This window comes from Mya arenaria, chromosome 8 (genome assembly GCF_026914265.1).
Source record: "Mya arenaria isolate MELC-2E11 chromosome 8, ASM2691426v1".
Lineage (NCBI taxonomy): Eukaryota > Metazoa > Mollusca > Bivalvia > Myida > Myidae > Mya > Mya arenaria.
The window spans coordinates 17533882-17550698 of record NC_069129.1 but is presented as its reverse complement, the minus strand read 5'-3'; the positions used below and the strand labels follow the sequence as shown (position 1 = coordinate 17550698).

Genomic DNA, 16817 nt, shown 5'->3' with positions numbered 1-16817 from the left:
TAGTTTTGATTAAGTGTCGGCTACTGGGCATGTCCCTGTAGTTTTGATTAAGTGTCGGCTACTGGGCATGTCCATGTAGTTTTGATTAAGTGTCGGCTACTGGGCATGTCCCTGTAGTTTTGATTAACTGTCGGCTACTGGGCATGTCCCTGCAGTTTTGATTAAGTGTCGTCTACTGGGCATGTCCCTGCAGTTTTGATTAAGGGTTGGCTACTGGGCATGACCCTGTAGTTTTGATTAAGTGTCGGCTACTGGGCATGTCCCTGTAGTTTTGATTAAGTGTCGGCTTCTGGGCATTTCCCTGTAGTTTTGATTAAGTGTCGGCTACTGGGCATGTCCCTGTAGTTTTGATTAAGGGTTGGCTACTGGGCATGTCCCTGTAGTTTTGATTAAGGGTTGGCTACTGGGCATGTCCCTGTAGTTTTGATTAAGTGTCGGCTACTGGGCATGTCCATGTAGTTTTGATTAAGTGTCGTCTACTGGGCATGTCCCTGTAGTTTTGATTAAGGGTTGGCTACTGGGCATGTCCCTGTAGTTTTGATTAAGTGTCGGCTACTGGGCATGTCCCTGTAGTTTTGATTAAGTGTCGGCTACTGGGCATGTCCCTGTAGTTTTGATTAAGGGTCGGCTTCTGGGCATTTCCCTGTAGTTTTGATTAAGGGTCGGCTTCTGGGCATGTCCCTGTAGTTTTGATAAGTGTCGGCTACTGGGCATGTCCCTGTAGTTTTGATTAAGGGTCGGCTACTGGGCATGTCCCTGTAGTTTTGATTAAGGGTCGGCTTCAGGGCATGTCCCTGTAGTTTTGATTAAGGGTCGGCTTCTGGGCATTTCCCTGTAGTTTTGATTAAGTGTCGGCTACTGGGCATGTCCCTGTAGTTTTGATTAAGTGTCGTCTACTGGGCATGTCCCTGTAGTTTTGATTAAGTGTCGTCTACTGGGCATGTCCCTGTAGTTTTGATTAAGTGTCGGCTACTGGGCATGTCCCTGTAGTTTTGATTAAGTGTCGGCTACTGGGCATGTCCCTGTAGTTTTGATTAAGGGTCGGCTACTGGGCATGTCCCTGTAGTTTTGCTTAAGGGTCGGCTTCTGGGCATTTCCCTGTAGTTTTGATTAAGTGTCGGCTACTGGGCATGTCCCTGTAGTTTTGATTAAGGGTCGGCTACTGGGCAAGTCCCTGTAGTTTTGATTAAGGGTCGGCTTCAGGGCATGTCCCTGTAGTTTTGATAAGTGTCGGCTACTGGGCATGTCCCTGTAGTTTTGATTAAGGGTCGGCTACTGGGCATGTCCCTGTAGTTTTGATTAAGGGTCGGCTACTGGGCATGTCCCTGTAGGTTTTATTCTTTTATTAAAAGAGAACACCAGATATGTCCTTATGATTTAATAGTAGCATGTGCCTGCAAAAATACACTTACATATGCCTGAACCATTAACAATCTACTATTACATAAATCAGTTTACAAATCAGGACAAATACGACCTTGTCCAAGTACATTTAACTGTGTAGCTAGGATTGGTGTAGGCAGGCAAGTTACCAATCACAAAATTTTGCAATAAAAAATAAATTTTGTTTTTAAAACAGGGATTATAAGGACAAAAACTTGGGGCACTAGAGCTCACCCGTACATGCTTCTTTGAAGAAAATAAAGGACAATTGAACCTTTTAACCTATTTCGATGTACATGAACTGGAGGGTTATCAGTAAATGTTTGTTGAACTCGCCCAACTCTAAATGTAACTTACCAGCTTAACCCCCGGTAAGAAACATGTTTCACCGTACATTTATAAATGGAACACTTCATTTTCTGCATTCTGGCTTTTTGGTGCATTTTAGAACACATGATCATTTCTCACACTATTTTCATCCAAATGAATGGATACCAAGTAGGATCCTTGCAAAACAGTAGGGAAAATTAGTGCCCACTATATACATGTAAATATTTGACAAACTGGCTTTTGTAACATAGCTCAAATGTGTTGCTTATAATAGTTATAACAAATACTGTGTAAAAAAATCTTCGGAACCAGAATATAATAATTCTTATATTAATATTTTGTAAGTCTTAAAAAATCAAATTTATAATACTTAACAGTCTTAATAAAAACAGGCAATCAGGAAAAAATGTGAAACTGAAACAGATAATAAAATAAATGAGAGTAAAAGGCTACTGTACCTAAAGGTCATAAAAGTAATACATGTAAAACTATTCAAATTATGATAACAAAACTTAAAGTAAACAAACAGCTTCATGAATCTAATATCTAATCTAAAATGTACATTGGATCAAAACAAACTATACAAAAAGCACAGGAAAATATACCTAGTATTTCTTTTCCTCATAAAAACTAATAATAACGATTATTTCTGTTTAACTTGCTAATGTTAAGAATGTGAATTATAGAAACAATTTTTTGGGGGGAGAAAATAATACATGCATTTATTATGATTACAACATGTTTTGGGGTGACGGTAATAAAGAGTTGACCAAATTTTACCAAAGAACTTCTTATCAGATTATGAATAAAAAAGCATTAACATTTTTGGGAGAAAATAATACATCCATTTTGACACGTTTTGGGGTAATGGTAATAAGGAGTTGACCAAATTTTACAGAAGAACATTTTATCAGATTATTAATATAAAAGCATTTACATTTTTTTTGAAAGTCTTTCAACAATGCCTATATATTTTGTGTCAAAATGCCTTAGACTACATAATCAACATTGTCTTTTGGTTTCATATCTGTTAAGGCACTTAGGCAGATCACTTCCTATTTGCCCATTTAAATTTAGGCAAATGTTCTGATGTTAAACCTGGACAATCACTTTCACAACAAGAAAACACACCAAGACATAACCAAGGTCTGGTATTCAACAATCCTTTTAACATATTGTGGGGATGAATATTTAAAGAAAAATCCTTTAAGAAATGTTTTTCATGGACTTCTAAAAACAAATCTAAAGCATATCACACAGACTCATACTGAAGAGAATCTGCCACAAAATAACGCAATGAAATTCCTCAAATCACAAAACTAGTATTTAGGAGTACATTTATGAAAAATGAAACATACCATCAGATAAAACAGTAATACAAGGGCGTTTATCATTTAAAACATTAAAAAGAAGGTTTCATAAAAAAAAGCATTTAAAATTACATGGGCAAGAGAACTATGACAAATTTAAATGAATCCAGCTACATTGCTTATTGCCAAAAGCCCAACAATGGAGGTAATTTGCACCAGCAGTTCACTCTGCGGGGCTGTGTAGAAAATGTCTATGCAACAGCATACCAAGTAGAAGTTCAGCAGTTCGAGGCAAGAAGCACTTTTGCAAAACGGTGATGCATAACGAATCAGCATCTTAAATGAACACATGGACTTAGGAAAATAAATGTCACACGCATAGTTATTGCTTCCATTGGCTAACTAAATATGCCTTTAACTAACATACAACAAGTACAGTATGTTTTGCAGGTTTTTGTATAAAGTTATATGACCTTTTTTGCCAAAAAAGTTGTATGACCTTCTTTGGCCAAATAAAGTTAGTTAACATTTTTGGCCAAATAGTTGACATTTTTTTGCCAAATAAAGTTGTATGACATTTTTGGTTTAAATACATAAATGTGTATGACATGTTTGGTCAAATTAAGTGGTTGACCTTTTTTGCACCAAAGCTCAAGAGTGCTCTGCCAATTCAACTTAAACCTATTTCATGTGCATTTATTCATTGAAGCGGAACTGTCCTGCTGGGGTGTAGTTCAGTGTGAAGCCTTGTATTTCAGGAATCCGACCAGGTTGGTGCGGGCCATAGTCAACAATGGGTAGTGCTCACCAAGTGACTTCCTGTTTTGGTGAATCTGAAAAGGAGAGATAAGATTACTCATATTTAGAAAATATGTTTAAGACTAAAAACTTCCACCATATATTTTCGCATTTAGATTGAAAGGGAGGATGTTTTATAAACTTGGATAAGTAAGAGTAAAATTACTTGAACAGTTGATTTATAAATGTATGCATGTTCTATATCTAATTTTCTATAAAATTTGTTAGTTAATATGTTACCGTACAAGTACATACTATTCGTATTTGTCACCATTTTGCACTTTATGCCTCATGGGTCAGCGGCCTTCTGGTTTATTATACTTAAAACTTGAAAAACTTGTATTTTTTGTTGAGAAATCGGAGCGCCGTGGAGCAAACTCCATTGCTTATCTGTAGCCTTACAATTCAGGTACAAACTGTCACTGACAACATGTGCACCAAGTTTCATTTCAATTGATCTTGGACAGCCAAGGTTAAAGTATTGCAACCCAATGACAAAAATGCTGACAACATAAACACTAAGGCCATCACAATACTAAACATTTTTTTGGAATACAGACAAGTGAAGAACCAAACAAAAAAAACACACTTCAAAGTAATCCTTCATATAAACCAAGTAAACACAAACTGAAAACAGCACTAGTCTTTTTTTCTCAGTTGATAAAAGGTAAAGATATGACCCATTTTCCTTGGGGTCTATTTTCAATAAGGGCACTTAAAGTTTTAGGTATCGGAATACAAGCCAGACATGAGCTATACCTTGAGTCCAATGACACAAATGCAAGCCCAATGTATGTCTCCAAATGAGCTTGCCATACACCGAATTCTATCACTATACCCCAATCTTAATTCAAGTTAATTAGCGAAACCACTAGTTTGACCAATGCTGCCTGCCCGCCTTACCCATATATCCACAGATATTCTAGGCACTGCTATATAACTTTGATACATACATGTACAGAAATTGTTTAATGTTAACATCTTAAACATTTTCCAAAGCATGGCCAAAGTTCATGATATTTCAACAATGCAGAATACACCTCAATTATGACAAACCAAGACTTCTTTCCTTGATAAAATCCTAGCTTACTTAACCTTTTCTTTGATTCAAGTAATCCTTTTTGGAAAAGCCCCTTACCTTAGACTTGATCCCTGGTGCTATAGTCTTGAGTTTCTGGACAAGGCCAATCTCCCGGACAATAGGATCCAAATGGTCCTCTGAGAACACATCAAAGATGGCATCCAGGGCCTCGCCAACCACCCACAGGTCCCCGTCCCCACAGACACGCTCCAGAAGACACAGACCAACATCCTGCAATGTAGAAAAAACCCACATGAAAATACATCAAAGATGGTCTACAAAGCCTCTCTGACCACCCACAAGTGCCCATCCCCACAGAAGCTCCCCTGGACACAAACCAACGTCCTGCAATGTAGAAAAATAATGCATGAAAACAGATCAAAGATGGTCTTCAGTGCCTCTCAGACCACCCACAAGTCCCTGTCCCCACAGAAAGCTCCAGTAGCCACAGGCCAACATCCAGGTATAAACCTAAAAGAAGGAAATTAGGAACGGGCAAGGCCGGCCTCAATTTCTTCAATCATGCAATGTCCTTTGTAACAGGATAAAGCCAATGACACAAATGTATTTTGGTGTAAAATGGTTGATACCTTCCTTGTAATGTTTAGAGTTGGAAATCATATAAAAAAATAGCTGTGTTTAATTTAAAAGAAAGGTTCAGAAAACATGATATTTCTACCTTATGAGACAATAGTTGATCACTGTAAATCTTTTAGGAGCCACCAGTCATTTAATATTTGTGAATGTTCAGCTATTAAATACACGGTTACAATCTTGTTATCAGTAATAAATGTTTTTCATAAATGCAGTATTTAGTGAGTAGTTAAAGGTTTATCACTTAAAATTTATGTTTGTTGTACATATGTATGTATTGATTTTAAATACAAATATCACTTGAAGAGACTGTGGGCAATGTTGTCAAAAAACATGACCTTGACAATACCTCTACAACTTTCATAAAAACAACGACAAAAGTCAACCTTACAAAACAAAACATCAGCACCAACCTTGAGTAGTGGGTTTGGTGTGGTGTTCTTGGAGAGGATGATGCCGATGGTGGAGATAACACGGAGTGCGTTCACCCGGACCTCGGCCCACTGACATTTGCTGCACATCTCGTACATGAACTGGAGGTCTGGAGGAGTCACCGTACTGAACTAGAAATGTACAATTATGATAAATAGGACAGTGTGGTTATTGTAGGGCGGGGTTCACAATGATGTAATTCATCCACATCTTAGAATCTGACTGATGCAATATACTCTCGTTCATGAACTTCGGGTCCAGGACAGTCACATGGCTCAACTGCAAAGGTACTTTTAATAAAGATGTTCATGTGTGGCTAGGAGAACATGCAGGCCATTTTGCAGGACCTCTGGCTAGAGGCTCTTGCCACACACCTTGTATATGAACTGTCGGTCTGGGAGAGACATAGCACTCAAATCATCTGGGGAGTCACAGCACCTAATTGATCGAACGTTCAGGAGTTATTTTTCAGACTCCGTATCTTTTGGTAAAGTTTAAGCTGAAAAGGAGCCATAACTGGATAATAATCTGGATTGAAACCATGGTGAATTTGAAAATCCTGCTGCATAACAAAACATTTACTATATTTTCTTCCAAGATCATAACACAAGCTACATGTTTTTGCAATCTCACCCTGTCTGGTGCAACATCTGCCAGTTTTCCTATAACGGCCCTCTGAGCACTCGTGACTGCCTCAAGGACTTCTTGTTGCTCAAGACCTGCAAAACAACGGTAATAGATATAAATATATAAAACATGTATAAAATACAACAATAAATATAAAATGAAAGTGCAGCAGTGGCCACTTCTTGCACTTTTTGGTAACCAATGATAACCAGTAAAAATATGGTACTCTGTCAACAACAACAACAGCAGCAACAACTACAACAAAAACTTCTTGTTGACGCCTGTAGAACCATTTATGATTCTGTATGATAAAGTTTAGTAAATGTATTGTAGTTTTGGTCAAGTATACATTAAAATACTTCATTTTGCTGTTACATTTATTTTTTTATAAAACAAAAAAAAAGACAGTGAAACACAATTTTATGAAAAATTTGGATATGCATTAAATCGTTGATTTTATATACATACTTTCCATTGTTTTATGGGGTGTTTCAGTTAAAAGACATTTCAGGAAGCAATACTGAAATTGTCATGATAAAATCTCTAAAATCTATTAAGATACATGTTAACAAGTAAAACCAAGCATGGCACATTCTGCATATTGAATTTAACAACAACAACATGAGGTCATAATGCATATACATTATTGAAATTACACCCATAATTAATGTATCAATATTCAAACTAGCTTATAATTTTAGTTTTTATACTAACACAGAACAATCATGGAACAAAAAAAAAGAAATTTTTAAAAATGCAGCAGAAATAAGCCGGACAAAATCAGAGGTTTCTACTGAAACTTATATAAATATTGACTGAAAGTATTCGATTAAATTTCACATGTAAAACAAGAGAAATTCAACAAAATTTAATTGACAGTGCGGCAGGGAGTGATAGTGCAGGGTGATAGTCTAAAATATTGCCCTGGCATTTTAACTATATGTTTTATAGAAGTGAGGTATAATAATAGTGAAATATTGCCCTGGCATTTTTACTATATGTTCCATAGAAGTGAGGTATAATAATAGTGAAATATTGCCCTGGCATTTTTACTATATGTTCCATAGAAGTGAGGTATAATAATAGTGAAATATTGCCCTGGCATTTTTACTATATGTTCCATAGAAGTGAGGTATAATAATAGTGAAATATTGCCATGGCATTTTTACTATATGTTCCATAGAAGTGAGGTATAATAGTGAAATATTGCCCTGGCGTTTTTACTATATGTTCCATAGAAGTGAGGTATAATAATAGTGAAATATTGCCCTGGCATTTTTACTATATGTTCCATAGAAGTGAGGTATAATAATAGTGAAATATTGCCCTGGCGTTTTTACTATATGTTCTATAGAAGTGAGGTATAATAATAGTGAAATATTGCCCTGGCATTTTTACTATATGTTCTATAAAAGTAGTGAAATATTGCCCTGGCATTTTTACTATATGTTCTATAGAAGTGAGGTATAATAATAGTGAAATATTGCCCTGGCATTTTTACTATATGTTCTATAAAAGTAGTGAAATATTGCCCTGGCATTTTTACTATATGTTCCATAGAAGTGAGGTATAATAATAGTGAAATAATTGTCATAAAACTTCAAGATAATGAAAAGGATTTGAAAGAAATTAAGTTTACACATTGAAAAAAACATTTTTTGTGTGTAAATAATGATCAACTCATATGTAAAACCTGTGTCTGTAGGTACAAAATCACAATTTACAGCTCAAAAATTGTTCAGTTTTTAAACATCTTATTTAACCTGAAGATGAAGGTGAGACAGATTAGATCTACTGCTTTCTAATATAAGATCAAAACCTGAACCTATATTTGGCAAGCTTTTTACAGCAGATTGATTTTCACCTCAATACTGACTAAAAAGCAGCAACATCTGGATTTGTGTTTGTATGCCACATGGGATCCCAAAACTAAATGATTAATTTTCATAAATACTAAATATAACCAGATTCAGCTCTGAAATGTTGGGAGATGTTGGGGTTTTGTGCTCAAAGGCTGATGCAAATACACTAACGAAAACTTAAAAAGAGGACTTCAACTTGGGCTTGTATTTCAATTCACTATATAGGTAGATACAATCTGTGTAATGTATAATTTATGTATATGTAATTTTTAACATACAACATATGGAACGCTCATAAGAATTAATTGAAATGTTCATAATTTATTTTAACATATATCAAGGAAGATGTATAAGATCAAAACCTGAACCTACATTTGGCAAGCTTTTTACAGCAGATTGATTTTCACCTCAATTGTAACTGACTAAAAAGCCAGTGAAGCTGCAACATCTAGATTTGTATAAAAAACACTTCAAGGTACAAAACCCCATTAACAGTACAAGTGGTTATAACAATATAATATGTAAAGCTTAATTTCATTTATAAAAATATAAGCATATATGTTTTGAAGTGGAGTAAAATTTCACAATGACAGGAGCTAGCGAAATAACAGCAGCTATTGGACTTCATTTCCAATGTTGATTTAGAAGGCAGTGAATCTCACAACAGCTGGATGTGTTCACTATGTGTGAATATTACATGGGATCCCACACATGGATGAGAAATTATCATAAATATTTGCTCTTTGTTCTGCAGTGTTGGTGAAACGCTTGTGCTTTTTGACAACACTTAGAATGCAGGAAAAGTAAAGGAATCTTAGAAAAAACATTCAGGTGACTTTAACCTTAAGTTTCTATTACAATTTGTTTTAGTTAAAATCCTTACTTTTACCTAGGCTGTATAATATATTAATTTATAAAAAATACACTCAATGTCCCACTTTGACAAAGTGTATTTAAAACTTATGATGAAAGTGAAATCATTGATATAGTGAGTGTTTTATAGTTATGTACAGTAAATATAATTAAATTATAGTCAAAAGGCAATAACTGATCATGTTTATCCTCAATCGGTTTTCATCAAACTTTATTATTTTACAAAAAAAGCCATAAAATATCATTGAGACATAACATCATGCATTTGATGTGTATTTTGTTTGTTTTCTATTTGTTGAATTTATATAGTCATTATTATGTCATTCAAGTTGTTAAAATTAACATAAATGATAATATCATAATAATATTTTGTATGGAAATACATTATCATATATTTCCAATTCAATGAACAATTATAGTTGTAAATTAAGATTTCATAATTGATTATCCCTTTTTTTACAACGCTAGTGTTCTATGTCAAAATATAGTTTAAATCATAACAATGAATTTTTTTTTTCAGGAATGGAGCCTGACAAGATAGACCAAACATTGATGTCACTGCGGGTTTCAAAAGTGCTGGATGATATTGGGGTCACTAAACAAATAGTGTCACGTCGTAGAAAAACATGGCTGCTAAAAGAGACTGTCAAAACATTCCGGTCCAAACTGATGAACTCACAAGTCATAGTTCACCACGTGGGAAGCCAAAGCGAGGGGACAACCACACTGGGGATGAGGTCTGATATTGACATGCTTCTTCAGAAAGCTATTTATAAAGTAATCCTGGATTATTCTGACTGGGAATTTGGTAAAGGTAATCTTCTATTGTTACGAAATGAAAGCATGCCGCCCCAGCACTGCTATTTGCAAAGACTCAGACATGATTGCCCGATACCTAAGAGAGAAAAAATACAGGAAGATGATTTTGTTGACAATGAAGGAAGAGTTCTGGTGAGAAACACTGAAAATGATGCTGGTTTGGGGGCATTATGTGACGATATAACACGCCACGGTCCTGCATTGACTATTGATGAATGCGTTGACTTGGTTTGTGCGTACATTTGCAAGAAGCCACCAGCAGATTGTATGTATATATATCGCAGGCCACGCTCAGGACACTGGCCAAGACCGGAGACATTAGCAGCTGCCAAGCTCTGTCCAGCTTTTCTAGTACCTTAAGGCTATCCGGACAGTGATCATCGTACTCTTGAATGGAGAATGTCCACTTCTCTTGTGGAGAGATTACTTATGTTTGACTTTTCTCGAGTACAAATCAAAACATATGTTCTACTGAAAATGATACGGAAGTCCATATTGAAACCCATTGTCGGTGATAACCTGAGCACATTTCACCTCAAGACAGCTATGATGTTCACAATAGAGAGCTATCCTCCAAATGTATGGAGGGAGGACAAAATAATACAATGTGCCACTTACTGCCTGACCACTCTACTAGGATGGATGAAGATTGGCTATTGTCCACATTACACCATAGCGGGTGTAAACCTATTTGTTGGAAAGTTTAACAAATGGCAATTGGAACACTGTTCCAACATAATTTCTGAGATTATCAACCACAATCTTAAATGCATTGAATGGGTGGAACTTGATTCACTTGGTGAAAGATTAATTGACCATCAAACTCCAAGACAAAGAAATGAGTGCTCTTTTTCCAAACGGAGTCAAAATTTGCAACACATTGCAGGAAACCTTCTTTACAATATTTTTACAGACATCTGTGGAATTTACAAAGAAATTCTTGTTATTATAAACACATCAAGCCTTGAAAACTGCCTCAAACAATTGCTGGACTTCAAAAACTATCTTACACTGACAATACATCAAGAAGGCTCTCAAACTGAGAAAGAAGTCGCTGGTTTTCTGATATCATTTATATCAGGAACATGTGCTTCTATCATTGCATCAACATGCATTCAAGGAGGAATTCCTGTACCTCTTCAGGTTCTGGAGCTCTACAATGTATCAGTTGATTCTGATCTTCTCTCAAATAGACTCATGTTTGCCTCTATGTTGTTCTGCAGTGGGCAGTACGAGGCAGCAGCAAACTGCTTGACCTTCTGTGAGGGTCTGCTAGTACCGGAAGTTTGGCCTCTATGCAATTGCCAAAACAAGAAGACAATAAAACCAAATAATGAGTATATGATCAAAGCACTTGAACATTCTTATAGTTATATGATGCAAAAGTTAACGGCATGTTGTGTGAAATTTTCTCACATGGAAATGTACTGTGTCCCAAAACACCTTGTGTACGAGATGTTCAAAAAATACATCACAGATGGCGCAATTCAAGGACCGTACGGATGTAGAAAATTAATTGAAATGGCGAGCATCGACTCAGTCCCTTTCTTATACTACATGCAGTACCTTACATATAGACAACTAAACCAGCCAGCCAGGAAAGTGAGAGCACTACAGAACCTCTGGGATTATACATCTGACCCACGGTGTTCATACGGCCACACTGAGACTGTGGCTAATGTTTTAGGCCAGTGTCTTGAGCTGGAGAACAGGCCAGATATTGCCTGGATATGCTACAAAGAGTCTTTACGTGTGCACCCACATGAAAATGTAGCAATCTGGCATTTAATGAGAATTCTCAATGAAATAATACATGAATACTAAGAAACAGTTGTGAATGTGCATGTTCAAACTGTTTTTGGCCTAAGCATAAATGAACTGCAGGGTTCACAATAAGGTTGAACCATCTCAAATAGTAAAGTAACTCACCAGCTTCTACTCCTACTTAAAATTCATTTATTTTTCAAAATCTGAACTTGCCCTATTGCCATTTGAGCCATTCATTTGGCCTACAGTCTGTCTGCCCCTCCTAGGGCCTCTGTATATTTTCATGACTGACATTTGGCTGTCTGTTGAAGGCTGTCCCACAGGGTATACAGTCTGTCTGCCCCTCCTAGGGCCTCTGTATATTTTTATGACTGACATTTGGGCGTCTGTTGAAGGCTGTCCCTCAGTGTATACAGTCTGTCTGCCCTCCTAGGGCCTCAGTATATTTTTATGACTGACATTTGGCCGTCTGTTGAAGGCTGTCCCACAGGGAGTATAGCATGTGTGCCCCTCCTAGGGCCTCGGTATATTTTTATGACTGACATTTGGCTGTCTGTTGAAGGCTGTCCCACAAGGGAGTAGAGCATGTATGCCCCTCCTAGGGCCTCAGTATATTTTTATGACTGATATTTGGCCGTCCTCTGAAGGCTGTCCCAGAGGGTATACAGTCTGTGTGCCCCTCCTAGGGCCTCAGTATATTTTCATGACTGAGATTTGGCCCTCTATTGAAGGCTTTCCCTCAGTGTATACAGTCTGTCTGCCCCTGCTAGGGTCTCAGTATATTTTCATAACTGACATCTGGCTGTCTGTTGAAGGCTGTCCCACAGGGTACACAGTCTGTCTGCCCCTCCTAGGGCCTCAGTATATTTTCATGACTGACATTTGGCTGTCTGTTGAAGGCTGTCCAACAGCGTACACAGTCTGTCTGCCCCTCCTAGGGCCTCTGTATATTTTTATGACTGACATTTGGGCGTCTGTTGAAGGCTGTCCCTCAGTGTATACAGTCTGTCTGCCCTCCTAGGGCCTCAGTATATTTTTATGACTGACATTTGGCCGTCTGTTGAAGGCTGTCCCACAGGGAGTATAGCATGTGTGCCCCTCCTAGGGCCTTGGTATATTTTTATGACTGACATTTGGCTGTCTGTTGAAGGCTGTCCCACAAGGGAGTAGAGCATGTATGCCCCTCCTAGGGCCTCAGTATATTTTTATGACTGATATTTGGCCGTCCTCTGAAGGCTGTCCCAGAGGGTATACAGTCTGTGTGCCCCTCCTAGGGCCTCAGTATATTTTCATGACTGAGATTTGGCCCTCTATTGAAGGCTTTCCCTCAGTGTATACAGTCTGTCTGCCCCTGCTAGGGTCTCAGTATATTTTCATAACTGACATCTGGCTGTCTGTTGAAGGCTGTCCCACAGGGTACACAGTCTGTCTGCCCCTCCTAGGGCCTCAGTATATTTTCATGACTGACATTTGGCTGTCTGTTGAAGGCTGTCCAACAGCGTACACAGTCTGTCTGCCCCTCCTAGGGCCTCAGTATATTTTCATGACTGACATTTGGCCGTCTGTTGAAGGCTGTCCCACAGGGTACACAGTCTGTCTGCCCCTCCAAGGGCCTCAGTATATTTTCATGACTGACATTTGGCCGTCTGTTGAAGGCTGTCCCACAGGGTACACCGTCTGTCTGCCACTCCTAGGGCCTCTGTATATTTTCATAACTGACATCTGGCTGTCTGTTGAAGGCTGTCCCACAGGGTACACAGTCTGTCTGCCCCACCAAGGGCCTCAGTATATTTTCATCACTGACATTTGGCCGTCTGTTGAAGGCTGTCCCACAGGGTACACAGTCTGTCTGCCCCTCCAAGGGCCTCAGTATATTTTCATGACTGACATTTGGCTGTCTGTTAAAGGCTGTCCCACAGGGTACACAGTCTGTCTGCCCCTCCAAGGGCCTCAGTATATTTTCATCACTGACATTTGGCCGTCTGTTGAAGGCTGTCCCACAAGGTACACAGTCTGTCTGCCCCTCCAAGGGCCTCAGTATATTTTCATGACTGACATTTGGCCGTCTGTTAAAGGCTGTCCCACAGGGTACACAGTCTGTCTGCCCCTCCAAGGGCCTCTGTATATTTTCATGACTGACATCTGGCTGTCTGTTGAAGGCTGTCCCACAGGGTACACAGTCTGTCTGCCCCTCCAAGGGCCTCAGTATATTTTCATGACTGACATTTGGCCGTCTGTTGAAGGCTGTCCCACAGGGTACACAGTCTGTCTGCCCCTCCAAGGGCCTCAGTATATTTTCATGACTGACATTTGGCCGTCTGTTAAAGGCTGTCCCACAGGGAGTATAGCATGTGTGCTCTTCCTAAGGCCTCAGTATATTTTAGGGATGCAAACGAATATTCGAATATTCGAATATTCGATCGAACGTTTGATATTCGAATGTCAAAATCGGTATTCGAATATTCGATGTTTTTTTTGTTTGATAACAAATAAACCTTTTGCCTACAACTGTGTTGTTGTATTTATTCACTTGTCTTTTTACAACGACTGATCCCTTATGCCAGGGGCGTGAACGCTATGACACTATACACGTGTCACATGTTAATAAGGGACATATCGTCGGCGACTATATAAACAGTACCCGTAAATTTACGAAAAATGGCTATTAGACAAGTGACATCAAACAATTATTTTCGGTAAATTTTAATGACCATGCCAATAAAAGATATACGGAAACAGCAACCAAAGTGGTGTCATGGCTGCCAATTAAGTTGTGCAATATAGCTCAAATCGCGTAATAATATGAATGACATGTGCTAGTTATGTGCTCTAAACTATCTTCCATGTTTCAAAATGTCGCTCGTGCGATGAAATGTAACTGTATAGTATAGCGTTTTAGGATAATGTTGTACAATTAATGAGTCAAAATTCAGGGTCATTTTCGTTTTATTACTGAACTAATCCCCGATTAGGTTTGGATTTACATAGATATATTAAGTAGAGATCAATCCCAGAACGAGGCTCTCGTCCTACGGAAAGACCCTCCGTTGGTGATCACGACATTCGACCGGGAATTTACGATCATGTTTTTTTTTGCAAATATGAATGCTGTGGAATTGAAATTAATTTGGCTTTTTATTTGTTCAAAATATTTTGCTTTTTGTTGGATTTATCAGGGTCCGTCGCGTGTACCGGCTATGGCAAAAGCCCCGGCTATAAATGTAGAGAATAATAATAGTAGTTAACTACATTTCTTAAATATTAATTTTGTTAATCGAATATTCGAATATTCGATCGAAAGAATAACCGAATATTCGAATATCAATTTTCCCATTCGTTTGCATCCCTAGTATATTTTCATGACTGACATTTGGCTGTCTATTGAAGGCTGTCCCTCAGTGTATACAGTCTGTCTGCCGCTGCTAGGGCCTCAGTGAACTAACATCTTACATGACTTTGATGTGACCCTGTCAAAGAATACAGTATGTATTCCCATCCCAGTGTCTCAAATAATTTACATCACTGAAATTTGGCCCTGTCAAAAGGTATACAGTTTGTCTGCCCCCAGGGCCTCAGTATACTTGAGTTTACTTGAGTTGGGCTTAAATATACTTACATGACTGAGATTTGGCCATCTGTCACAGGGTATAAAGTCAGATTGCCTGCCCCCTAACTGGCTTCCATATATTTGCATGATCTTTGAGGCCCTGTCGCATAGTATACAGTCTGTTTGCACTTCCCGGGTCCCCAGAATACTTACATGACTTAGATGTGGCCATTTGCTGAAGGCCCTGCCACAGGGTATACAATCTGTCTGCTCCTCCCAGGGCCTCAGGGTCCATACTACTGACTAGATTGTTAAGACAGAGAAGTGCATGAGTCTGGGTCACTTTGAATCTGAAACAGTGTAATGTTGTAGCATGAATTATTTCATGTTCATGTACTCTTGAAGATAACTTATCCATGTTCTCAGTAGTGATAATGCAAAGCAAAACTATTTGTACATGTATATTAATAATAAACTGATGCTAATCCATTCATTCTGTAATGAGATCGTGCAGCAAAATTAATTGACCATGTATATTTAATAAACTGATAACAACTCTCATCTGCTGTTTTTTCAACATTTATTATTGCCAGAGTTATGGGCCTTGATATACATGTTTGTTTAAAGCTGCATTCTCACAGATTGAACATTAAGACAACTTTTTTAATTTTTTTGTCTTGGAACGAGCCAATTTTTGTGAATATCCATAGAAACCAGTCGTATAAGACTGCTGACAAAAAATTAGATCGCAGATTTTTATATATAAGTTCAAAAATTGATGTTTTATGCATTTTTCTTAAACCCTTAATAATAGTTTAAGCCATAAAACATTAATTTTTGAACGGAAATATGAAAATCGACGATCTGATTTTTTGTCTGCAATCTTATATCATTTGTTTGCAGATATCTATGCAACAATTTGCTCTTTCCAAGACAAAAAATAAAAAAAAGTTGTAAAAATGGTAAATCTGTGAGAGTGCAGCTGGGTTAACTACAGAAGCTATAATTCCCAGCAGTTTCATGCACACATACAGCTTGATAAGAGATTAATCCCGATAGTTACCTGTTGAGAATCTGTTTGTTGTTTGACAGTGCATCAATATGCTGTGAGTCCTCCTGTGCAACTGGTTGAGCTAACTTCATCACCTATGTTACAAGAAATTCAAATTTATTCATTAAAGTGACACTCTCATTCAAAATCAATACATACACATTTTAAAACAAATGTAAAGTTTGAGTGATAAACCATTGACTACTAACTAAATAATGCATTTATGGAAAATATTAACTACTATTAACAATATTATAACCGTGTATTTAATAGCTGAAAACGCAAAAATATTAAATGGTTGGTGAATGCTAAAAGATTTACTGCAATCTACTATGGTCCCATA

The 16817-nt window shown here is 37.7% G+C and overlaps 1 protein-coding gene across 1 annotated transcript in view; it reads right to left on the bottom strand.

Moving 5' to 3' along the window:
- Positions 1–1363: 1363 nt before the first annotated feature.
- Positions 1364–16817, bottom strand: part of LOC128243080 (HEAT repeat-containing protein 3-like) — a 33549-nt gene continuing 18095 nt past the window's right edge. The window contains exons 11-16 of the mRNA XM_052960592.1: positions 16487–16569; positions 15637–15773; positions 6562–6647; positions 5910–6059; positions 4960–5133; positions 1364–3856 (exon numbers count right to left, since the gene is read on the bottom strand). Coding sequence (XP_052816552.1) covers positions 3758–3856; positions 4960–5133; positions 5910–6059; positions 6562–6647; positions 15637–15773; positions 16487–16569 — 729 coding nt within the window. The 3' untranslated portion in view covers positions 1364–3757. The remainder of the gene's footprint in view (positions 3857–4959; positions 5134–5909; positions 6060–6561; positions 6648–15636; positions 15774–16486; positions 16570–16817) is intronic.